The 26,464-nt window shown below is 47.2% G+C and overlaps 2 protein-coding genes across 2 annotated transcripts in view; both read right to left on the bottom strand.

The window, feature by feature from the left end:
- Positions 1-23,259, bottom strand: part of LOC109886485 (Na(+)/H(+) exchange regulatory cofactor NHE-RF2) — a 57,019-nt gene extending 33,760 nt beyond the window's left edge. The window contains exons 1-2 of the mRNA XM_031816988.1: positions 22,283-23,259; positions 20,482-20,763 (exon numbers count right to left, since the gene is read on the bottom strand). Of these exons, the coding sequence (XP_031672848.1) occupies positions 20,482-20,763; positions 22,283-22,555 (555 nt within the window). The 5' untranslated portion in view covers positions 22,556-23,259. The remainder of the gene's footprint in view (positions 1-20,481; positions 20,764-22,282) is intronic.
- On the bottom strand, positions 10,177-11,469 carry LOC116363065 (RNA-binding protein 12B-like). Its single transcript, XM_031816989.1, has one exon. The coding sequence runs from the start codon at positions 11,228-11,230 to the stop codon at positions 10,553-10,555; it is 678 nt and encodes a 225-aa protein (XP_031672849.1). The 5' UTR covers positions 11,231-11,469; the 3' UTR covers positions 10,177-10,552.
- Positions 23,260-26,464: the final 3,205 nt, after the last annotated feature.

The following is a 26,464-nucleotide window of genomic DNA, read 5'->3' on the forward strand; positions in this document are numbered from 1 at the left end:
GTTATACTGGTGGAGAGTCTCTCTCTGATACCACTGGTTATACTGGTGGAGAGTCTCTCTCTCTGATACCACTGGTTATACTGGTGGAGAGTCTCTCTCTCTCTCTGATACCACTGGTTATACTGGTGGAGAGTCTCTCTCTCTGATACCACTGGTTATACTGGTGGAGAGTCTCTCTCTGATACCACTGGTTATACTGGTGGAGAGTCTCTCTCTCTCTGATACCACTGGTTATACTGGTGGAGAGTCTCTCTCTGATACCACTGGTTATACTGGTGGAGAGTCTCTCTCTCTGATACCACTGGTTATACTGGTGGAGAGTCTCTCTCTCTGATACCACTGGTTATACTGGTGGAGAGTCTCTCTCTCTGATACCACTGGTTATACTGGTGGAAAGTCTCTCTCTGATACCACTGGTTATACTGGTGGGAAAGTCTCTCTCTCTCTGATACCACTGGTTATACTGGTGGTGGAAGTCTCTCTCTCTCTGATACCACTGGTTATACTGGTGGAGAGTCTCTATCTCTGATACCACTGGTTATACTGGTGGAAAGTCTCTCTCTCTGATACCACTGGTTATACTGGTGGAAGTCTCTCTCTCTCTGATACCACTGGTTATACTGGTGGAAGTCTCTCTCTCTGATACCACTGGTTATACTGGTGGAAAGTCTCTCTCTCTGATACCACTGGTTATACTGGTGGAAAGTCTCTCTCTCTCTGATACCACTGGTTATACTGGTGGAAAGTCTCTCTCTGATACCACTGGTTATACTGGTGGTGGAAAGTCTCTCTCTGATACCACTGGTTATACTGGTGGAAAGTCTCTCTCTCTGATACCACTGGTTATACTGGTGGAAAGTCTCTCTCTGATACCACTGGTTATACTGGTGGAAAGTCTCTCTCTGATACCACTGGTTATACTGGTGGAAAGTCTCTCTCTGATACCAGTGGTTATACTGGTGGAAAGTCTCTCTCTCTCTGATACCACTGGTTATACTGGTGGGAAAGTCTCTCTCTCTGATACCACTGGTTATACTGGTGGAAAGTCTCTCTCTCTCTGATACCACTGGTTATACTGGTGGAAAGTCTCTCTCTGATACCACTGGTTATACTGGTGGAAAGTCTCTCTCTCTCTGATACCACTGGTTATACTGGTGGAAAGTCTCTCTCTCTGATACCACTGGTTATACTGGTGGAAAGTCTCTCTCTCTGATCCCACTGGTTATACTGGTGGAAAGTCTCTCTCTCTGATACCACTGGTTATACTGGTGGAAAGTCTCTCTCTCTGATACCACTGGTTATACTGGTGGAAAGTCTCTCTCTGATACCACTGGTTAAACTGGTGGAAAGTCTCTCTCTGATACCACTGGTTATACTGGTGGAAAGTCTCTCTCTCTGATACCACTGGTTAACTGGTGGAAAGTCTCTCTCTCTGATACCACTGGTTATACTGGTGGAAAGTCTCTCTCTCTGATACCACTGGTTATACTGGTGGAAAGTTCCTCTGTACACTGATGATAACTGAGAGGGAGAAAGAGAAAGAGACATGAGGCCCAACAGCATGTACACTGATGGTAACTGAGAGGGAGAAAGAGACATGAGGCCCAACAGCAAGTACACTGATGATAACTGAGAGGGAGAAAGAGACATGAGGCCCAACAGCATGTACACTGATGGTAACTGAGAGGGAGAAAGAGAAAGAGACATGAGGCCCAACAGCATGTACACTGATGATAACTGAGAGGGAGAAAGAGACATGAGGCCCAACAGCATGTACACTGATGATAACTGAGAGGGAGAAAGAGAAAGAGAACCAACAGCATGTACACTGATGGTAACTGAGAGGGAGAAGAGACATGAGGCCCAACAGCATGTACACTGATGGTAACTGAGAGGGAGAAAGAGACATGAGGCCCAACAGCATGTACACTGATGGTAACTGAGAGGGAAAAAGAGAAAGAGACATGAGGCCCAACAGCATGTACACTGATGATAACTGAGAGGGAGACAGAGACATGAGGCCCAACAGCATGTACACTGATGATAACTGAGAGGGAGAAAGAGACATGAGGCCAACAGCATGTACACTGATGGTAACTGAGAGGGAAAAAGAGAAAGAGACATGAGGCCCAACAGCATGTACACTGATGATAACTGAGAGGGAGACAGAGACATGAGGCCCAACAGCATGTACACTGATGATAACTGAGAGGGAGAAAGAGAAAGAGACATGAGGCCCAACAGCATGTACACCTGATGATAACTGAGAGGGAGAAAGAGAAAGAGACATGAGGCCCAACGCATGTACACTGATGGTAACTGAGAGGGAGAAAGAGACATGAGGCCCAACAGCATGTACACTGATGGTAACTGAGAGGGAGAAAGAGAAAGAGACATGAGGCCCAACAGCATGTACACAGATGGTAACTGAGAGGGAGAAAGAGACATGAGGCCCAACAGCATGTACACTGATGGTAACTGAGAGGGAGAAAGAGAAAGAGACATGAGGCCCAACAGCATGTACACTGATGATAACTGAGAGGGAGAAAGAGAAAGAGACATGAGGCCCAACAGCATGTACACTGATGGTAACTGAGAGGGAGAAAGAGACATGAGGCCCAACAGCATGTACACTGATGGTAACTGAGAGGGAGAAAGAGAGAGACATGAGGCCCAACAGCATGTACATTGATGATAACTGAGAGGGAGAAAGAGACATGAGGCCCAACAGCATGTACACTGATGGTAACTGAGAGGGAGAAAGAGAAGGAGACATGAGGCCCAACAGCATGTACATTGATGATAACAGAGGGAGAAAGAGACGAGGCCCAACAGCATGTACACTGATGGTGAGAGAGAGAGAGAGAGAGAGAGAGAGAGAGAGAGAGAGAGAGAGAGAGAGAGAGAGAGAGAGAGAGAGAGAGAGTGTGTGTGTGAAAGAGACAGCAAGAGGAAGATAGTGGGAGAATAAAAGAAAGAGTGGGTGAAAGAGAGAGAAAGTATATATATATAGAGAGAGAGATAGCGAGGAGGTTAGATACCATCTACATCACTAATGTGTTAATCCAAATCACAATTTACCTTTTCAATTAAAATCCAACCAGCATGGTTCAATTTTAACCAAAGCATTATTTATTTCACAATAATATGACACATGAATTTCAGGCAGTGGCTTCCCAAAAATATGTCTGGAAAAGCATGTTGAATCAATTAGGTTGAATTCCTCTCTGCGTCCACAATGTCCTCCCATCCAGATTGCATTGGGACCCATGTAATTCATGCATGTCACCTGAACACCTCACAAACCCATGAGTTAATCCCTGAGTTCGGGAAGCAGCTGAGTGTCTGTAGCATTCCAAAGCATTCCCACTCATCCATAGGGATACAGAGCATTATTCCCATCCCATTATCACAGTCCCATGTACAAAACATAATTCCAATTTATCCCAGTCCAGTCCACACCCTGACACAGGAATTCAAAGCCTGATTCCAATCTGATCCAGCCCACTCCACCATTCCCCGGAGATGGCTGGATCCATAGCATTCCCACTCATCCTAGGATACAAAGCATTATTTCCATCTATCCCAGTCCATACCGAAAGCGTAATTCCGGTCTGATCCAGCCACACTCCACATTCCCGTAGCGCTTTCCTGCAGTCAAATGACCAAATCGCCCTCTAGTGGCCCCACGGGTGGAATGTTATTCATATTTTTCATAACTTCATAATTAATACACTTTTTTTACATCTGAAAATCTGGTGTTTATGTGAAACAGTTAATTATATTTCAGTTTTCTGTGACGTGTATAAAGTGTAATATTGGGATGCAGACTATATCTGACATGGTACAGGTGTCTTCTTTCTTTAAGCTCATAACCATGGTGTATACTTTGGTTTCAAAGTAGATTGGTTTAAGACTACCAAGAAACACTCTGTGTGACTTTGATTTAGCCCACTGCAGTAAAAGGTTCAATCAAGAAAGGGATGGCTGGAATCACACTGATCCCGAAGCTCCATCTGTGGGCTGAGGCAATGGGATCCAGAGAAACTGATCCAAGATCAGAGCTGATGACATATAGGATCAATGTCTCTCCCTGTTTGGCTGTACTGTAAGCAGCTGTGAGGCAGCGAGGAGGATTTCATTGGGAATGGGGGTTTAACAGAGATGGAGGTTGGGAGATGGTGAAATGAAGAGGTTGAAAGTGTGGAAAAGAGTGTGTGTGGTGGATGTTTGTATTTAACCCTTATTTTAGTTGTATAAAAAAAAAATCAGATCTCATTACAAAGACCTGGCAACTACAACTGAACATATCTCTCTCTCTCTCTCTCTCTCTCTCTCTCTCTCTCCTCTTATCCTTCCATCCATCCATCTCTCTGCGGTTCCCACAGTTAGGTAACGATGAGTGGCGCAGTGTATCGATCCCTTCCTGGTTAGAAGAACCTACACAGTATTCTGAGAGCTGTATTGGTGTACATCACTATTGTGTGTGAGAGAGAGCCTGTGTGTGGTTAGCAAACAGAACCTCTAAACCACATAGCTGTCTGTGCTGTGGGATCCATTCCTGATTCCACCAGGGCAGACCAGAGCATAGAGGGGTAGGGGGTGTTGAGCAACTATCTCCCCTGATGTGTGCCAAAGGCCACACAAACCTAAACATTCAACATTTCATTTGGGTTGACAGGGGGGATGACCTCGGTGCCGGACATGCAGTCATGCCTGGAGAGATAACAGAGGGAAGACACGTCTGTATTCAACACCACGCACAACACACCTCTCCCTAAACCCCCCCCCCCCAACCAGACTCCCCATACCAGCTCCAACTCCAGGCATTCCTCAGTCCTAGACCCAGCCCGCCTACCCCCCTTGGGCCCCTCCAGACGCCCCACATCGGGACATAACACAGCTGGCTTTCAGCAGGGACTGGGGAAGAGGGGGATGGAGGGGAGACTGGAGTGGAGATGGAGGGAGGGAAGAACAGAGGAGATGGGGGAGAAGGTGTATAGCACTGGGACTGATAAACACTGGGTTACTGGGGTTCATGTTTTAGAAAAAAATAGGACACATTGCCTTTCCATGACTCACCATTACACAGTACACATGAGGAAACACTAACAAATCCCATGATGGGACATGACTATATATCTATAAGCCTTCTTTTTGGGTGGAAGAGAGTCACTGAGCGATTAGGTAAAGATAAGACAAGAGATCAGTCTCAGTGGTTCAGTGACAGCCTACAGACCATGGCCTGTATTCACAAAGAGTCTCAGAGTGCTGATCTAGGACCAGGTCCCACCCTCTCCATATAAATACATATATTAGGATCTAAAAGCAAATTAAAAATGATTTCAGATCAGCACTCATACTCTGAGACACTTAGTGAATATGGGCCCAGGAGAGTGTTTAAAACCCAGCTGCTTTGTGCTTTCAGCTCTCCCTTCAGCTGAGTGGCTCCAGACTCCAGAAGACTCCTGTACTGGTCCCTCTCGAGCGGAGCTGACCCCAGTCATCTTTATCCCATTACTGAGAACTGACGTGAGACAGACTGAGACACAATGTGGGACAGCAAAGAGACAGATGCTACTTTTAACAAGTTCTCACACAGAGAAAAAGTGGCAGAAAACTACCCACAGAATTACATCAAAACAATGAGGCAGACAAAAACACATTTGCAAAATCCCTTTGCGGATGGAGAGATGAGAAATGTGGGAATAGGAGAAAAGAAGTAGAAGATGTGAAAGAAGGGATTTATGAAGTTCATATGATCCAGCTTCAACAGATAAAAGAGAGGTGTGTGTGTGGCATCATTGTACTCTACAACTGTATTTACCAAAGCAGTTGTCCACTGGATCCATTAGTCATGGATCCTCTATCTGCTTATAGCCAACACCCAGAACACATCCTCTAACACACAACTCTCTCTCTCTCTCTCTCTTCCCTCTCTCAAAGACTCTTTCTCTCTCTCTCTCTCTCTCTTATCTCTTCCCTCTCTCAAAGACTCCTTCTTTCTCTCTCTCTCTCTCTCTTATCTCTTCCCTCTCTCAAGACTCCTTCTGTCTCTCTCTCTCTCCCTCTCGTTCTCCCTCTTTCTCTCACCTCCTTCCTCTTACTGCTTCAGTCTTTTCCTCTCTCCTTCAACACAACACTACTCAGCTCTCCATCATTATTCTCTCTCCTTCAACACAAACACTCTACTCCAGCTCTCCATCATTATTCTCTCTCCTTCAACACAACACTACTCCAGCTCTCCATCATTATTCTCTCTCTCCTTCAACACAACACTACTCCAGCTCTCCATCATTATTCTCTCTCCTTCATTTGCCTGCCTTGCCTGCCTGCGTTTATTCAATCGTAACCTCTGACCTTGACTCTAACCCCACACCATGTTCTCTACATCCATTTATTCCCACGCAGATTCTCTTCCACTGCTGCACCAGCAGCCCTGCAGAGGAGGACCAAGGAGGACACATGAATATGGATCAGATTCTCTTCCACTCTGCTGCACCAGCAGCCCTGCAGAGGAGGACCGAGGAGGACACATGAATATGGATCAGATTCCCATCTTAAGCTCCATCATTTCCTACAGAGGTATCATGCAGTGATATGGTATCATGCAGTGATATGGTGTCATGCAGTGATATGGTGTCATGCAGTGATATGGTGTCATGCAGTGATATGGTATCATGTAGTGATATGGTATCGTGCAGTGATATGGTATCATGCAGTGATATGGTATCATGCAGCGATATGGTATCATGCAGCGATATGGTATCATGCAGCGATATGGTATCATGCAGCGATATGGTATCATGCAGCGATATGGTGTCATGCAGTGATATGGTGTCATGCAGTGATATGGTGTCATGCAGTGATATGGTGTCATGAAGTGATATGGTGTCATGCAGTGATATGGTATCATGAAGTGATATGGTACCATGCAGTGATATGGTATCATGCAGTGATATGGTGTCATGCAGTGATATGGTGTCATGCAGTGATATGGTGTCATGCAGTGATATGGTGTCATGCAGTGATATGGTACCATGAAGTGATATGGTATCATGCAGTGATATGGTACCATGCAGTGATATGGTATCATGCAGTGAGAACTAGGGATGGGACTTGGAAATGATTTCACTATTCTTATAATATCATTATTTTTTTTCTTCGTAAATCTGGATTGTTGAAATACATGAGTGGGGACTTGCTTGCGCGACTCAGGAGAGGCGGTCCACTGTGCTCGTTGTTTCAGCAGACATATGGGGGAGGGGTGCTAGAGGAGCAGGGGCTGGTGTGTCTGACACAGAGAGAGATCATCCTATCTGGTCGTGTGTTTCTTGACTGCATCAAATTGATATAAAGAAACTAGCTAAGTACACAATCCAGTTAGCTAGCTAGCAAGGCTAATTGATGTTTTCTGCTGCTCTCCCCGCGTCCTTGTCTACAACAACTCCATTCCCATTAAACAACAGCCTACCTGCTGGTTGGTCATTGTAGCCTACTCCTTCTCATTTAGCCAACTCCATTCCTATTAAACAACAGCCTACCTGTTGGTTGGTCATTGTAGCCTACTCCTTCTCATTTAGCCAACTCCATTCCTATTAAACAACAGCCTACCTGTTGGTTGGTCATTGTAGCCTACTCCTTCTCATTTAGCCCACTTCATTCTGTAATTGTAATTCTATTCAGCATTAGTAGAAATCTCCCACTTCACTTAGAGCCTCACTGTGTTGCTGCTTTGATTGACGACAATAACAAGCTACACGCGTGAAAAACTGTCATATAACCGTTGTTTTATTAAAATGTCTGTCCTTGTATGTAGCAATGTCACAAATAATTGAATGACATTTTAGACAAAGCCTTTTCATTAAAATAGGCCTATCTTTTTAATATATATATTTTTATACTCTCCCAGGTAATTGAATACTGAAGTCCATTCAGATATTGGAATAACCGAGCCCATCCCTAATAAGGACTGACAGCTAGCTGCAGTTTGTAGCTAGTAGTTGTTTATTCTCAGTTTGTGGTGTTTAGTCACTCTGTTAGTGTTTAGATTCAGATCAGTCTCTGTTTGACCTCACCATCACCTGATACACCCACGTACATACACGCACACACCCACGTACATATACACACACACGTACACGTACATACACACACACACACGTACATACACACACACCTGTACATATACACACACACACACACACCCATACACGCACACACCCACGTACATACACGCACACACCCACGTACATATACACACACACGTACACGTACATATACACACACGTACACACACACACACACACGTACACGTACACACATTTACACACACACACACCTGTACATATACACACACACACACATACACGCACACACCCACGTACATACACGCACACATCCACGTACATATACACACACACGTACACGTACATATACACACATACGTACACATACACACATACGTACACGTACATATACACACACGTACATACACACACACACGTACACACATTTACACACACACACATACACACGTACACATACACACACACACACGTACATATACACACACACACACACCCATGTACATATACACACACACACACACCCACGTACATACACGCACACACCCACGTACATATATATACACACACGTACACGTACATATATATATATACACACACACGTACACATACACACACACACACACACACACACACACACACACACACACACACACACACACACACACACATAGAGAGGAGGGGGGAACAGAGAGGAGGAGGGAACAGAGAGGAGGGGGGGAACAGAGAGGGAGGGAGGAACAGAGAGGGAGGGAGGAACAGAGAGGGAGGGAGGAACAGAGAGGGAGGGAGGAACAGAGAGGGAGGGGGGAACAGAGAGGGAGGGAGGAACAGAGAGGGAGGGAGGAACAGAGAGGGAGGGGGGAACAGAGAGGAGGAAGGGAACAGAGAGGGAGGGAGGAACAGAGAGGGAGGGAGGAACAGAGAGGGAGGGGGGAACAGAGAGGGAGGGGGGAACAGAGAGGGAGGGAGGAACAGAGAGGGAGGGGGGAACAGAGAGGGAGGGAGGAACAGAGAGGGAGGGGGGAACAGAGAGGAGGAGGGAACAGAGAGGGAGGGAGGAACAGAGAGGGAGGGGGGAACAGAGAGGAGGAGGGAACGAGAGAGGAGGGAGGAACAGAGAGGGAGGAAGGAACAGAGAGGGAGGGGGGAACAGAGAGGGAGGGAGGAACAGAGAGGGAGGGAGGAACAGAGAGGGAGGGGGGAACAGAGAGGAGGAGGGAACAGAGAGGGAGGGAGGAACAGAGAGGGAGGGAGGAACAGAGAGGGAGGGGGGAACAGAGAGGGAGGGGGGAACAGAGAGGGAGGGAGGAACAGAGAGGGAGGGGGGAACAGAGAGGGAGGGAGGAACAGAGAGGGAGGGGGGAACAGAGAGGAGGAGGGAACAGAGAGGAGGGAGGAACAGAGAGGGAGGGGGGAACAGAGAGGAGGAGGGAACAGAGAGGGAGGGAGGAACAGAGAGGGAGGGAGGAACAGAGAGGGAGGGGGGGAACAGAGAGGGAGGGGGGAACAGAGAGGGAGGGGCGGAACAGAGAGGGAGGGAGGAACAGAGAGGGAGGGGGGAACAGAGAGGGAGGGAGGAACAGAGAGGGAGGGAGGAACAGAGAGGGAGGGGGGAACAGAGAGGGAGGGGGGAACAGAGAGGAGGGGAACAGAGAGGGATGGGGAACAGAGAGGAGGAGGGAACAGAGAGGGAGGGAGGAACAGAGAGGGAGGGAGGAACAGAGAGGGAGGGAGGAACAGAGAGGGAGGGAGGAACAGAGAGGGAGGGGGAACAGAGAGGGAGGGGGGAACAGAGAGGGAGGGGGGAACAGAGAGGAGGAGGGAACAGAGAGGGATGGGGGAACAGAGAGGGAGGGAGGAACAGAGAGGGAGGGAGGAACAGAGAGGGAGGGAGGAACAGAGAGGGATGGGGGAACAGAGAGGGAGGGGGGGACAGAGAGGAGGAGGGAACAGAGAGGGATGGGGGAACAGAGAGGAGGAGGGAACAGAGAGGGAGGGAGGAACAGAGAGGGAGGGAGGAACAGAGAGGGATGGGGGAACAGAGAGGGATGGGGGAACAGAGAGGAGGAGGGAACAGAGAGGGAGGGAGGAACAGAGAGGGAGGGAGGAACAGAGAGGGATGGGGGAACAGAGAGGGAGGGAGGGAGAGTCCAAAAGGCATTAGGGGTTGCACAAAAATATGCCCAATTTTCACAACAACTCACAGTTCAGAGAGAAAATCACCACTACAGAGTCTGACAGAACAGCAACAAAACCCTCACAGTGTGTGTTCTGACAGATAACGCTATGCCCAGTTGTGGCTAAGGGTTTCTGGGTCAATATGGCTTCAAAAACAGCAGAAGGAGAAATATAAACTCAACTCACAGTTCAAACAGAAAATCCCTGGCCTCAACCACTGTGGGAAGAATAGCCACATCAACGCCACATCAATAGCAACAAGTCCCTGGCTGCCCTCATAATCATCACTGGACTAACAGCAACAGACATAAGGACTGGGCAGGGCAGTTTGTCAGTGTGTCCACCTCACTAGGTTTCACTATGTCATCCTCACCAAGTTCCACTATGTCTTCCTCAATAGGTTCCACCATGTCCTCCTCACCAGGTTCCACCATGTCTTCCTCACCAGGTTCCACCATTTCTTCCTCACCAGGTTCCACCATTTCCTCCTCACCAGGTTCCACCATTTCTTCCTCACCAGGTTCCACCATGTCTTCCTCACAAGGTTCCACCATGTCTTCCTCACCAGGTTCCACCATGTCTTCCTCAATAGGTTCCACCATGTCTTCCTCACCAGGTTCCACCATGTCTTCCTCACCAGGTTCCACCATGTCTTCCTCACCAGGTTCCACCATTTCTTCCTCACCAGGTTCCACCATTTCTTCCTCAATAGGTTCCACCATGTCTTCCTCAATAGGTTCTACCATGTCTTCCTCACCAGGTTCCGCCATGTCTTCCTCAGTAGGTTCCACCATGTCTTCCTCAATAGGTTCCACCATGTCTTCCTCACTAGGTTCCACCATGTCTTCCTCACCAGGTTCCACCATGTCTTCATCACCAGGTTCCACCATGTCTTCCTTAATAGGTTCTACCATGTCTTCCTCAATAGGTTCCACCATGTCTTCCTCACCAGGTTCCGCCATATCAAGCGTATGTGAAAAGTATTCTAATCAGCATCTAACCCCAAGCCATAAGACTGCTGAAGAGTTCATCAAATGGCTATCTGGACTATTTGCATTGACCCCCTTAATTTATTCATATTTCTTTGCACTGAGTCTCTCGCACAGGCTGGATGTAAACTCACTGGACGCTAACCACACACCGAAACATACTACACTGACACTCCAACACACACACACCTGGATATTGACGCTACACACATACATTCACATTTCTCACATACGCTGCTGCTACTCTCTGTTTATTATCTATGCATAGTCACTTTACCCCCTACCGACATATTACCTCAATTACCTGGACTAACCTGTACCCCTGAACCTTGACTCAGTACCGGTACCCCCTGTAAATAGCCTTGTTATTGTTATTTCATTGTATTTGCTTTGAAGATGTTAAGAGCTGCTTGTGAACATTACTGTGTGTGTGTGTGTTAGCGGTGTGTGAGTTAGCGGTGTGTGTGTGTGAGTTAGCGGTGTGTGTGTGTGTTAGCGGTGCGCGGGTCAGCTGTTTGTTCACCCGCACCCGCCTGCAATTGCTAATAAACATCCTCAACCGCCCGACTACATGTGGAAGTCTGAGGCCAGCACCCGACCCCTAACCCACAAACAGAACATGTGGAAGTCTGAGGCCAGCACCCGACCCCTTAACCCACAAACAGAACATGTGGAAGTCTGAGGCCAGCACCCGACCCCCTAACCCACAAACAGAACATGTGGAAGTCTGAGGCCAGCACCCGACCCCCTAACCCACAAACAGAACATGTGGAAGTCTGAGGCCAGCACCCGACCACCTAACCCACAAACAGAACATGTGGAAGTCTGAGGCCAGCACCCGACCCCCTAACCCACAAACAGAACATGTGGCTACAGTCCAATACTTTTTGAAAGGGGGGCAGGACTGTTTTTTTGCATAATTTAGATATTATGTTTCTGCTTATAATTTTCTACATTTTGTCTATAATTAGATACATGTAGCTTCTCTTGTCATTATATGTTGCCCTAGAAGACTAAATAAACACCTGCTCAACAGAATAATGTAATAGATAGAATGAACGAATGCTTCAATCTAGATGACGTCGGTGAAGTTCTCTCTGTCATCTTCATTCGCGGAGCAAAGACATTTAGTGACTGGGGAGAAAATGCAAGATACCACCAGTTTGACGGTTGTCAGGAAACAGAAAGCTGTGAAAACGACCCAATGAGTTTCTGATCAGATACAGTTCTGATTGGATGCATATTTTATGTGGCCGAAATACTATCAAATGTTATGATGCTGATAAAGACAGCACCTCTACAGACGGTATATAACTGCACATTCACATTCTCTCCAGAGGCTGAAAGAAAGAAATCATATTTCTCTTGACATGTCACTTTCCAGTTAACCCATCTCAACAGTAGGCTACAGTTCTCTTGACATGTCACTGTCCAGTTAACCCATCTCAACAGTAGGCTACAGTTCTCTTGACGTGTCACTGTCCAGTTAACCCATCTCAACAGTAGGCTACAGTTCTCTTGACGTGTCACTGTCCAGTTAACCCATCTCAACAGTAGGCTACAGTTCTCTTGACGTGTCACTGTCCAGTTAACCCATCTCAACAGTAGGCTACAGTTCTCTTGACGTGTCACTGTCCAGTTAACCCATCTCAACAGTAGGCTACAGTTCTCTTGACGTGTCACTGTCCAGTTAACCCATCTCAACAGTAGGCTACAGTTCTCTTGACATGTCACTGTCCAGTTAACCCATCTCAACAGTAGGCTACAGTTCTCTTGACATGTCACAGGCCTATTTGAAGTCCGTCTTGTGACTGTGGAATTTGTATAGTGCCTCAGAATTATCACACATAACAACAATATTTAATGACCCGAAACCCGTTTGGCCCGTGGATATCTCATCGGGGCCATCAGGTTATGAGTCAACCCACATATCACTAGTGTGTGTGTCTCTGTCTCTCTCTCTGTGTGTGTGTGTGTGCGCGTGCGTGCTACACAGATATGGAGGTCAACAAGGTGTTTTTTACCTGTTTCCCCCCAACACCTACACACTCTATTGACGTCATAATGAGTGGCACCAACCCCCACACAATCAAGTGACATAATAGTTTTGCTTGATGCCAACACAGTAAGGTGATATAACTGAATGACCACACAAACACAGTCCTAATGATGTCACACACCTGTTCTCAACCACCGGCACCACAGACGCATGAGAAGAGTAGTCTCTGTAGTGGTTTGGCTGTGTGAGTGTGTGTGTGTGAGTGTAAGTGTGTGTGTGTAGGTCTGGCTGAGGCTGCTCTGTGTGATGCTGTGAGAAAGTGACACCTGACACTTTATCACAGGTGCTGGTGACAATACAAGACTAAGCCCCGCCTCTTCTGGAGAAGGTGAGAGAGGGGGGTGTGTTTGTGTGACTGGGTAAGTGTTAAGGTGATAGCTGCTGACTAAGCTGTGTGGAGAGGTAAGGGATACATCCTCATGACCACATGGTTCCGTTTTCATTTCCTTCGCCATTTCATTTCATTTCAGTTAAAAGCCACTCATTCATCCAATGGTAAGGTCTGATTGGCAAGTGTGTGAATATATTTTTTTATTGTTTATTTCTCTTTGGTTAATTATCTATTCCACTTGCTTTGCCACCCTATGGGATTCCCAATCACCGCTGGATGTGATGCAGCCTGAATTGAACCAGGGACTGTAGTGATGCCTCTTGCACTGAGATGCAGTGCCACAGACTGTTGTGCCACTCGGGAGCCCCCATTTGCTTTGGCAAATCTAAACATATGATTCCCATGCCATTAAAGCCCTTATATTGAAATTGAATAGAAATTGAGAGAGAGAGAGGCAAGCAAAAGACGAAACTCTTTCATTTGATAATGACACAATCTCGTCTCCTCTATCGAGGGGGAGGGGGTGTTCTGTTTCTTTGATTATGTCTCAGGAAGCTGTTAGACGCTGTTAGGCCCTGGAGTGAGTCTCTTTACATCAGTCTATATATATATATACACCTGAAGGAATAGTCTTGGCTGGGTTAGATAGAGGATTCTACTGTAATATCTAGACCCCTGTCATTGTGTGCGTGCATATGTGTGTGTCTCTTTCTCTCTCTTTGTGTGCATGTGTGAGTGCGTGTGTTTGTGTGGAGAGCAGCCTTCAGATATACCCACGCCCCCTGTTAATTAAGCAATAAGGCCAGAGTAGGTGTGGTATATGGCCAATATACCACGGCTAAGGGATGTTCTTACGCGCAACACAATGGGTTATATAACTGTTACACTCCCTCTGCAGCTCCAGTCATTGTCCTCAGTAGGATTCTATTAGGATTCTATTAGTTGTTAAAAAAAAACTCTTTTTAGAAAGCTGGACACGACTCACATGACTGTATAGGTAAGCCTGCTGTGCTTATGGATGAAAATGTTCTCCTTCCTGTTTTGAGTTTTATATCCACCCCTATTTACATACAGTATGTACATAATATTACAACCATATGCCTGTCTCTCTCTATCTCTCTCCTCTCTAGCACTCTCTCTCTCCTCTCTAGCACTCTCTCTCTCCTCTCTAGCACTCTCTCTCTCTCCTCTCTAGCACTCTCTCTCTCCTCTCTCTCTCCTCTCTAGCACTCTCTCTCTCCTCTCTAGCACTCTCTCTCTCCTCTCTAGCACTCGCTTTCTCCTCTCTAGCACTCTAGTTCTCCTCTCTAGCACTCTAGTTCTCCTCTCTAGCACTCTCTTTCTCCTCTCTAGCACTCTCTTTCTCCCCAGTTTCACCTTCTTTTTATACGTTATCAAGTCAACCATACACTGTACAGGGTAAATCATTTTTTGGATTCATGTGTGTACATTGTGCATAAGGGGGTTGCATTCCTGGTGCTACAGTCAGTACAGCTATAATCACACAGTCAGTACAGCTACAGTCACAGTCAGTACAGCTACAGTCACACAGTCAGTACAGCTACAGTCAGTACAGCTATAATCACACAGTCAGTACAGCTACAGTCACACAGTCAGTACAGCTACAGTCACACAGTCAGTACAGCTACAGTCCCACAGTCAGTACAGCTACAGTCACAGTCAGTACAGCTACAGTAACACAGTCAGTACAGCTACAGTCACACAGTCAGTACAGCTATAATCACACAGTCAGTACAGCTACAGTCACAGTCAGTACAGCTACAGTCACACAGTCAGTACAGCTACAGTCACACAGTCAGTACAGCTACAGTCACACAGTCAGTACAGCTACAGTCACAGTCAGTACAGCTATAGTCACACAGTCAGTACAGCTACAGTCACACAGTCAGTACAGCTACAGTCACACAGTCAGTACAGCTACAGTCACACAGTCAGTACAGCTACAGTCACAGTCAGTACAGCTATAGTCACACAGTCAGTACAGCAACAGTCACACAGTCAGTACAACTACAGTCACACAGTCAGTACAGCTACAGTCACACAGTCAGTCAGTACAGCTACAGTCACACAGTCAGTCAGTACAGTCACACAGTCAGTCAGTACAGCTACAGTCACACAGTCAGTACAGCTACAGCCACACAGTCATTACAGCTACAGCCACACAGTCAGTACAGCTACAGTCACACAGTCATTACAGCTACAGCCACACAGTCAGTACAGCTACAGTCACACAGTCATTACAGCTACAGTCAGTACAGCTACAGTCAGTACAGCTATAGTCACACAGTCAGTACAGCTATAGTCACACAGTCAGTACAGATACAGTCACTCAGTCAGTACAGCTACAGTCACTCAGTCAGTACAGATACAGTCATACAGTCAGTACAGCTATAGTCACACAGTCAGTACAGCTATAGTCACACAGTCAGTACAGCTACAGTCACTCAGTCAGTACAGCTATAGTCCCACAGTCAGCACAGCTACAGTCCCACAGCCAGTACAGTCACAGTCAGTACAGTCACACAGTCAGTACAGCTACAGTCACACAGCCAGTACAGTCACACAGCCAGAACAGATACCACAGCCAGTACAGTCACAGTCAGTACAGTCACACAGTCAGCACAGGTACAGTCCCACAGCCAGTACAGTCACACAGTCAGTACAGCTACAGTCCCACAGCCAGTACAGTCACTCAGTCAGAACAGCTACAGTCACTCAGTCAGTACAGCTACAGTACAGTCACATAGTCAGTATAGCCTGAAATCAGTTGGTTCTGAGTTAATCTCTTCTTCTGGACTCCCTTAGCTGTCTCTCAAATCTACAGGAGTGTAAACAGTAGAGGAATGCAGGGAAAAGGAAACTAGAAGATGAAGGGAGATCAAACCCAGAAAACCCCAGTGAGAATCGTATGACTTCTACACACACAGATGCACTGATGCAAAAGGTGGCATGTGGACATACAGACAAGCATGCATACACCCACGTACGCAGGCAGTAATGCACACATGCACATATGCAGACACACACACGCGTGCACACATGAACATACACACACAAACACACACACATTAGGCGAATGTGTTAGTGATTATGGTTGGTGACAGGGGGTCTGTGGAGCTCTGTAGAGGCGCTGCCTGCACTACTTCCCAGCCCCAGAACAGACTGGGCTGCAGACTGGAGCCTAATCCCTCAGCTCCTCCCTCGACTCCTCCCCCCAGGAAGTCCTGGAATTCAAGGTAACCCTAGGAGTCTGGCTGCCCTGACAACACTTACTGTAGCAAACTGGGCTCACTGCATACACAGTAGAGAAGAGAGGAAAAGAGAGGTCCTTTAGAGTTCTAGATAACTGAGTAGACTAAACAGTCACATCTAAAACTGATCAGAACTGCTCTGTGGTTAAGCAGCCATCCTGTGAAAGACTGCTGCCCTGCTACAGAGCCCCTCCCTCCCTGTTCCCCCATCCATCCAGCTGGTCAGACGTTTCTACGTCTGTTTTATGGACCACAGCGGAGGCCAAGGAGGGAAAACAGACGTGTGTGGGAGACAGGGTGTGAGACAGACGGCTGGTACTGACAGCTAGGAGGGACGTTCCAGTCGTACCCCCCCACTCTCTACGTCAGCCCCTGGAGTCTGCAATGGAAGTTACAGATGCATGGTCCATGTTTTATATTGCATATCTAGACTGAAATCCATCTCTTATAAAACATGGACTCTCAGTTGGGACACTGACAGAGTACAGGCATTGGGGTCAGCTGAAGGCTGCAGACCGGATACTGTCCCCTTATTATTTTATAATGAGTCCTGGCCACCAACTAAACTATATCAACAAATAAATACATTATTTTAGCTCTGTGGATTAGAGTGGACACACAGGCATGCACATATCACACTTTGATCCCTTCGTAATGAAACAGGAAATATCACCTCCTCGTCCACCCACAGCTTGTTACACATTACCATAGACATGTCCAGCTGCAGGACCCTAGTCCTACGTGAGAGTGTGTGTGTGCGTGCTGTGCATACATGAGAGTGTGTGTGTGTGTGCGTGCCGTGGATACATGAGTGTGTGAGTGTGCCGTGGATACATGGGAGTGTGAGTGTGCGTGCATACATGAGAGTGTGAGTGTGCGTGCCGTGCATACATGAGTGTGCGTGCCGTGCATACATGAGTGTGTGAGTGTGTGTGCGTGCCTTGCATACATGAGAGTGTGAGTGTGTGAGTGTGTGAGTGTGTGAGTGCATACATGAGAGTGTGAGTGTGCGTGCCGTGCATACATGAGAGTGTGAGTGTGTGAGTGTGCCGTGCATACATGAGTGTGTGAGTGTGCCGTGCATACATGAGAGTGTGAGTGTGTGAGTGGGCCGTGCATACATGAGTGTGTGAGTGTGCCGTGCATACATGAGAGTGTGAGTGTGCGTGCCGTGCATACATGAGAGTGTGAGTGTGTGAGTGTGCCGTGCATACATGAGAGTGTGAGTGTGTGAGTGTGCCGTGCATACATGAGTGTGAGTGCGTGCCGTGCATACATGAGAGTGTGAGTGTGCGTGTCCTCCAGACATCCACACTACCCTACACTGGCCCACTGACTGGCTGTTGTGCAGGGTTTCCCAAACTCAGTCCTTTCCTCTCCTTTCCTCTCCTTTCCTCCTCTCCACTTGGAAAGGATTTGTTTCTGGGGTCTCTGTGTATTTTATGTTCTCTTCAGGCAAGCTTGGGCAGAGAGAGATTGAGAGAGAGAGGGGTGTGGGGGGGGGAGAGATACATTTCCAGAAACTTAGTTAGGCCTTCTGGCCCCTCAGGCTGCTGGGATTTCTCTCCACGGCTCACAAAGCGATCGCAGCTGAGCAAAGGCTAAACACACACACACTGCACCCCCCCCCCCACACACACTGCCCCCCCCCCCCACACACACACACACTGCACCCCCCCCCCCCCCCCCACACACACACACACACTGCACGCCCCCCCCCCCCCACACACACACTGCACGCACGCATACACACACACGCTGCACCCCCCCCCCCCACACACACTGCACGCACGTATGCACACACACTGCACGCACGCATGCACACACACACACTGCACCCCCCCCACACACTGCACGCACGCATGCACACACACACACTGCACGCACGCATGCACACACACACTGCACGCACACATACACCACACGCACACACACCACACGCCCCCCCCCCACACACACTGCACGCACGCACACACACACTGCACCCCCCCCCCCCCCCACACACACACACTGATTGGCCTTGTCAGTGCTTTTGTAGAAATAAGAGTTCTGCATCGTGCACCAATTGGCAAGACGAGCGTAAGTGAAAACACATGTTCTGTTGAATGCATGAAACAGAAGCAGAGGAGCCTCCTCTTGCAGATGAAAACAAAAGCAGAGTAGATTGTCAGGAAGACAGGGACCCAACGGAAATGTTTTCATAATCAACATGCAATACTTGAACTAGATTTGAGAAAACAAACTGTTTGCAGCCCAGGGCTATAAGCCAGGGCTATCATATTTCAGACATCTGCACATACAACCATTCACCAGAACATGTTCACCCAAGGTTCCCTATTCATAAAGCTTTACAGAGTAGGAGGGCTGATCTAGGATCAGGTCCCCCTGTCCATCCATCTTATTTATTGTTATTTATTTATTATGATCTAAAACACTAAACTGATCCTAGCCCAGCACTTCTACACTGAGGTCTACTGTAATACTGTGTGGATAGTAGTTTCTACAGCCACAGGATGTCACTGAGGTACTTGGCAAGCACAGGGAGAATTGCTGCATTGTCCATTAGGTCAGAATCCTAACCACTGTGATGTAATGACCCTTGAGTGACTTTCTGACCATTGAAACTACAAGAAGTCTGGAACCAATCCTGCCATCTGACACACACACAGACACACATATTATTACTACTGTGTGTTGACAGGTCTTGGACAGGGCTCCCTTCAAATAGAGGACAGGTCTAATCTAATCTAGGCCATCAGATCAGGTTGGAGCTCAGTCAGCCAGCTCAAAAAACAAGACCCAGGTAATCAGATCTCAGCGGGTATAGGATGGAGTCACCCTTAGACACAGATCTAAGGTAAATTTGTATGTCTCCCCCTAATAGTGTAGGTTATGATTTGGGGAAGATAGACTGACCCTAGATCTGTGACTAAAGGCAATCAGATGTTATACATCGGCTTCTCTGGCTGCTACAGAGAGAGAATGCTGACCCACATTCAAATACCAGCACACGGTGACAGCATGGTACTGTGCAGATAGCAGATAGCAGTTTTGGTTTAGCTACCCTTGAGCTACCCTTGAACTCAATCTTACCTGGAACCCACAGGGTGAAAGCAAGAGAGGAAGACCCAAGAACAGCTGGAGTGGTGACACAGAACAAGACATGAAGAAAGTGGGGGTGACGTATCAACACCTTGAAGGAATGGTGCAGGACAGAAGGGTTTGGAAGAGATAGGAAGCGTGGAATTCCTTAAGGAATTCAAAGGCCTAAGTAAGTACTGTATGTTCCCCTAACTTCAGCCATAATCCCCGAAATACCATCCCCTGATCCAGGAGCCTTCAGTCCATCTCTGATATGCAGATATGAGTGCAGGATTTTGTTCCAGCCAAGAACACAAGAACACAGCCCTACTCCAGTGTAAAAAGCATGTATCTGTCAGCTGGTGGTCTCTGGTGTGTGTTTGTGCATGTGGAAGCTTTTGTTCCAGTCCAGCACTAACCCACCACCACAACACCCCTACAAAGTAAACATCCATTGAGTCTCAACCGAGGGGGTACGCACCTTCTTGGCGGCCCGCGACGGAGACCTTCGCGTGGGCTTGGGTACCTCTCTGGTCAGGGTAGTGGGCAGCTTGGACACGGAGCCGTTCTCTCTCTTGGCTGGGGGCGAGGAGGGGGGTGGTGAGGCTGGGGGTGAGGCAGGGGACACAGAGGTGGGTCCCCCCAGACGGACAGCCATCTCCTCGGTGCAGACGAGGCGCAGGCTGCGGAGGTACTCGTCCGTCTCCCGGTCTACCACCAGCAGTCTGGTCTCATGCTCCACCGCCTTGATCCTCTGCACCACCTGTGGGGAGAGGGAGATCATTATTGCACATCATTATAACACTGTACATAGCCATAATATGACATTTGAAATGTGGATATTTGAAACTTGTGAGTGTTACTATTCATTTTTAAAATTGTATATATTACTCTGTTGTTTATTATCTAGTTCACTTGCTTTGGCAATATAAACACATGTTTCCTATGGCAATAAAGCCCTTTGAATGGAATGGAACAAAGGAGAGGATGAAAGCGTAAGATAGGGAGAGAAAGAGAATGAGAGTAATAACATGATAATTGACATGATAATGAAGTAGTGAACTACAGGGAATAGGGGGTGATGGGAGACAGAAACACTAACACTCTCTACAGTAGCTGGACCCTACATCATGTCAGCCTCTTTGCTGAAGTGTCTAAAGTGGGTCTCCCTTGTCCCAGTAGACGTCTGTCTCCGCCAGTGATGACTTACTGCCGAGCGGCACGGGATAAGGGACTAGGGAGGAAGGGTTTGGGAACACATTCTCATTTACAGCAACGACCTGGAGAATAGTTACAGGGCAGAGGAGGGGGGATGAACGAGCCAATTGTAAACTGGGGATGGTTAGGTGGCCATGATGGTATGAGGGTTGGATTGGGAATTTAGCCAGGACACTAGGATTAACACCTCTACTCTTACAATAAGTGTCATGGGATCTTTAGTGACCACAGAGAGTCAGGACACCCGTTTAACGTCCCATCCAAAAGACAGCACCCTACACAGGGCAATGTCCCCAATGACTGCCCTGGGGCATTATTTTTAGACCAGAGGAAAGGGTGCCTCCCAGCAGTGGTATGCAGGGTGGTGTGCTGCTGGTTAAAGCCAGCTGTGGTATGCAGGGTGGTGTGCTGCTGGTTAAAGCCAGCAGTGGTATGCAGGGTGGTGTGCTGCTGGTTAAAGCCAGCAGTGGTATGCAGGGTGGTGTGCTGCTGGTTAAAGCCAGCTGTGGTATGCAGGGTGGTGTGCTGCTAGTTAAAGCCAGCAGTGGTATGCAGGGTGGTGTGCTGCTGGTTAAAGCCAGCAGTGGTATGCAGGGTGGTGTGCTGCTGGTTAAAGCCAGCAGTGGTATGTAGGGTGGTGTGCTGCTGGTTAAAGCCAGCTGTGGTATGCAGGGTGGTGTGCTGCTGGTTAAAGCCAGCAGTGGTATGCAGGGTGGTGTGCTAGTGGTATGCAGGGTGGTGTGCTGCTGGTTAAAGCCAGCAGTGGTATGCAGGGTGGTGTGCTGCTGGTTAAAGCCAGCAGTGGTATGCAGGGTGGTGTGCTGCTGGTTAAAGCCAGCAGTGGTATGCAGGGTGGTGTGCTGCTGGTTAAAGCCAGCAGTGGCATGCAGGGTGGTGTGCTGCTGGTTAAAGCCAGCAGTGGCATGCAGGGTGGTGTGCTGCTGGTTAAAGCCAGCAGTGGTATGCAGGGTGGTGTGCTGCTGGCGCATATTAAACATGTCGATGTAGACCACTGACAGAGAAACCCGGATGGAGTTGGACAGTTCTTGATGTGCTATACTCACTTGATGGTGCGTATCTTTTTCCACATTTCCCCCGTTCACCTCAATGACACGGTCCCCCGGGCGCAGCCCCGAAGCTTCGGCTGACGACGCGGGCTCAACTTTGCGAATGAACTGGCCGTTCTTCCCCTTCTCACCGTGCAAGTGAAACCCATACCCGTTCTCACTCTTTGTCATGATACAAAGCCGTGGTTTCAGTTCGCTGGCCATTTCTCCTGCAGTCCAGGACTTTAAACCTATTTCGTTCTTGAATATTGTTAGCAAAGCAGAAAACATACAAAAATGTAATACAATAATGACCCAACAGAGCGCAGAGCGAAACTTTCACTCTACATGTAAAACACCATCCTCTGCGTATGCGTAATTTGTTCCAAAAGTTGCTCTGCAGGTTCTTCACACACAAAAAACGCTCCAAACACAAGAAAACACTCCGTATTAAAAATTATATTCCAGCATTGAACTTCACATGTAATAAAGGCAAACTCCTCCTAAAAATTGCGTAAATTATCGACCCAGGCGAACGTATTGCATGGTGGAACCAAGATATCCGCTAGTCGTATCGTCTCTCCGAAAACGAGTGAATTATTCTTGTTGGCGGCGCAGCGTCCTCAATCCCTCCAACTTGCCCATCCTGAGGACTGATAAAGCGAGTGACCCCCCGTGCAACATGCTGCACCAGGAAAGAGCAACAGGCACTAACTAACCCCTCTCTCGACCTCCATCCATAACAACCGGTTGGGGAATAAGGATTCAATTACAACACAAGCCGGGTTTCCAGATAATTGGATAGGACACTCGTTTGGTGCGTAATAGCACCTCCCTCGCTAGAAATCAACGAGTTTTTCTGGGGCTGTCATTATAAGAGCGCGGATCTTGAAGAGTGGTCTAAGAAGGGGTCCTTTCTCACTGAGTAGCCTAATCAAGCGCATGCTGTGGAAATGCTGCCGTTTAGCACGGGATGGGTGTCCAGGTATGAGGACTCCGCATGTAATCGACCAATCAGTGTGCTCGCTGGGTGTCTCAAGTGTCCAAAATGGCGACCTCACCAAAAATAGTTAGGAGGTTGTTTTGTTGTGTCGGAAAGGACTCAATTGTACCATAATGACAACGCAATGATTTTTTTGTCATTAAATTCAGGTAAATAACGATTTATTTGTAACATGACCCCTCTAGCACCATTACGCATGGCATACAATTACGCATACCGTTCATGTTACAATGGTGCCCCTAAGTGGTCAAATCACGAAATACATGTAAAAAGGGTATGAAAAGTGATAGTAGTATCCATTTTTTTTGTGTGTGGTGGGGGGGGGGGGGGGGATTTGTGGGAACAAGTGAACAAGTGTACACTTCAGGAGAAGGGAGATGTTATTGGAACGCACCCTATCCTACACTGAGTAGCACAAGCTGAACTGCAACAGAAGGGGGAGCCCGTATGGCCTGCATGGTCACAGTCAAACTAGTGAGAGGAGCACTAATACATGAACACAGAGGGGGCAGCAGAGTCTTTATAGCTCTGGGGGGAAGTTTCCCCTAGACACTGATCTTGGGTCAGTTTAGCATTTTCCCCACTATGGTTAAGGTTAGGATTGGGGTAGGGTCAGCTGATACCCTCCTCTGTCGTTTCTAAGGCCAAGGAGGTTGTATATATGGATATAATATGCTGTTGCTGTCTATACATAAAAACAGCAGGTGGCAGCAGAGGAATGTATTTGCAGAGGCCACGAAGACTGTACATGTACTGGCCGTATGTTACTCTACAATACAGGTATGATACATGATCAAGAGATAGAAATAGAATTCCTGATTCTATGTCCAGTGCACCAGTATGTCTCATTGACTTGAATGGGGATGCCGGTTCTAGCAATTCTATTTATATTTAGCCTACTTTATTTTGTTTGTGTTTGATTTATTTGACAATTCAAAAACACAATACAACCACAAATGTGGATACAATGCATTTAACAACTGTCGAGAATAACACAAAATGTAAAAAACAACAACATTCTGATACAGTATATTCACATACTGTATTTACAGTATATGCTTACGTTATTGTCTGTCTGTAAATAAAGAGCGTTGCACACTCCACATATAAACTCCCAGTCATTTATTGGGTAAATCACCAACGTTTCGGCATCTCTGTGTCCTGAAGCCGAAACGTTGGTGATAGTCAGCACCTCTACACAAAATATTTTTTCTGGGTGTGCGCCAGCTCATATTTTTTTTAATTATTTGTAACTTGCAGACAGCACTATTTCTCATACTTTTCAAACTGTGGATTAAACACAACAAGACTGAGCAGTCCTGTCTTTAGTGTCATCCCAGGATATTAGTGTCTCTTCTTGGAGGAGCAGTCCTGTCTTTAGTGTCATCCCAGGATATTAGTGTCTCTTCTAGGAGGATCTGTACGTCAGTCAGGGAACCAATCACTTTCTGCAAGATGTTACTCTGACAGAAAGAACACAATCCATCCATCCAGGTTCTACAGTCGTGGCCAAAAGTTTTGAGAATAACACAAATATTCATTTTCACCAAGTCTGCTGCCTCCGTTTGTATGATGGCAATTTGCATATACTCCAGAATGTTATGAAGAGGGATCAGATGAATTGCAATTAACTGCAAAGTCCCTCTTTGCCATGCAAATTAACTGAATCTCCAAAAACTTTTCCACTGCATTTCAGCCCTGCCACAAAAGGACCAGCTGACATCATGTAAGTGATTCTCTCGTTAACACAGGTGTGAGTGTTGACGAGGACAAGGCTGGAGATCACTCTGTCATGCTGATTGAGTTTGAACAACAGACTGGAAGCTTCAAAAGGAGGGTGGTGCTTGGAATCATTGTTCATCCTCTGTCAACCATGATTGCATGCAAGGAAACACGTGCCGTCATCATTGTTTTGCACAAAAAGGGCTTCACAGGCAAGGATATTGCTGCCAGTAAGATTGCACCTAAATCAACCATTTATCAGATCATCAAGAACTTCAAGGAGAGCGGTTCAATTGTTGTGAAGAAGGCTTCAGGTCGCCCAAGAATGTCCAGCAAGTGCCAGGACCGTCTCCTAAAGTTGATTCAGCTGCGGGATCGGGGCACAACCAGTACTGAGCTTGCTCAGGAATGGCAGCAGGCAGGTGTGAGTGCATCTGCACGCACAGTGAGGCGAAGACTTTCGGAGGATGGCCTGTTGTCAAGAAAGGCAGCAAAGAAGCCACTTCTCTCCAGGAAAAACATCAGGGACAGACTGATATTCTGAAAAAAGGTACAGGGATTGGACTGCTGAGAAGCCATTTTCTCTGATGAATCCCCTTTCCGATTGTTTGGGGCATCCTGAGACCACTCATGTGTGGGGTTGCTTCTCAGCCAAGGGAGTGGGCTCACTCACAATTTTCCCTAAGAACACAGCCATGAATAAAGAATGGTACGAACTCATCCTCCAAAAGCAACTTCTCCCAACCATCCAGGAACAGTTTGGTGACGAACAATGCCTTTTCCAGCATGATGGAGCACCTTGCCATAAGGCAAAAGTGATAACTAAGTGGCTCGGGTAACAAAACATAGATATTTTGGGTCCATGGCCAGGAAACTCCCCAGACCTGAATCTCATTGAGAACTTGTGGTCAATCCTCAAGAGGCGGGTGAACAAACAAAACCCCTCAAATTCTGACAAACTCCAAGCATTGATTATGCAAGAATGGGCTGCCATCAGTCAGGATGTGGCCCAGAAGTTAATTGACAGCATGCCAGGGCAGATTGCAGAGGTCTTGAAAGAGAAGGGTCAACACTGCAAATATTGACTCTTTGCATCAGCTTCATGTAATTTTCAATAAAAGCCTTTGACACTTATGAAATGCTTGTAATTATACTTCTGTATTCCATAGTAACATCTGGCAAAAATATCTGAAGACACTGAAGCAACAAACTTTGTGGAAATTAATATTTGTGTCATTCTCAAAACGTTTGGCCACGACTGTATAGTATGAATGTCACTCCTCCTCTCCTCTGCTCTTCTCCTACTCCTCTCTCTCTCTCTCTCTCTCTCTCTCTCTCTCTCTCTGTATCTGTCTGTCTGTCTGTCTGTCTGTCTGTCTGTCTGTCTGTCTGTCTGTCTGTCTGTCTGTCTGTCTGTCTGTCTGTCTGTCTGTCTCTCTCTCTCTCTCTCTCTCTCTCTCTCTCTCTCTCTCTCT

Source organism: Oncorhynchus kisutch, unplaced genomic scaffold, assembly GCF_002021735.2.
Source record: "Oncorhynchus kisutch isolate 150728-3 unplaced genomic scaffold, Okis_V2 scaffold909, whole genome shotgun sequence".
NCBI lineage: Eukaryota > Metazoa > Chordata > Actinopteri > Salmoniformes > Salmonidae > Oncorhynchus > Oncorhynchus kisutch.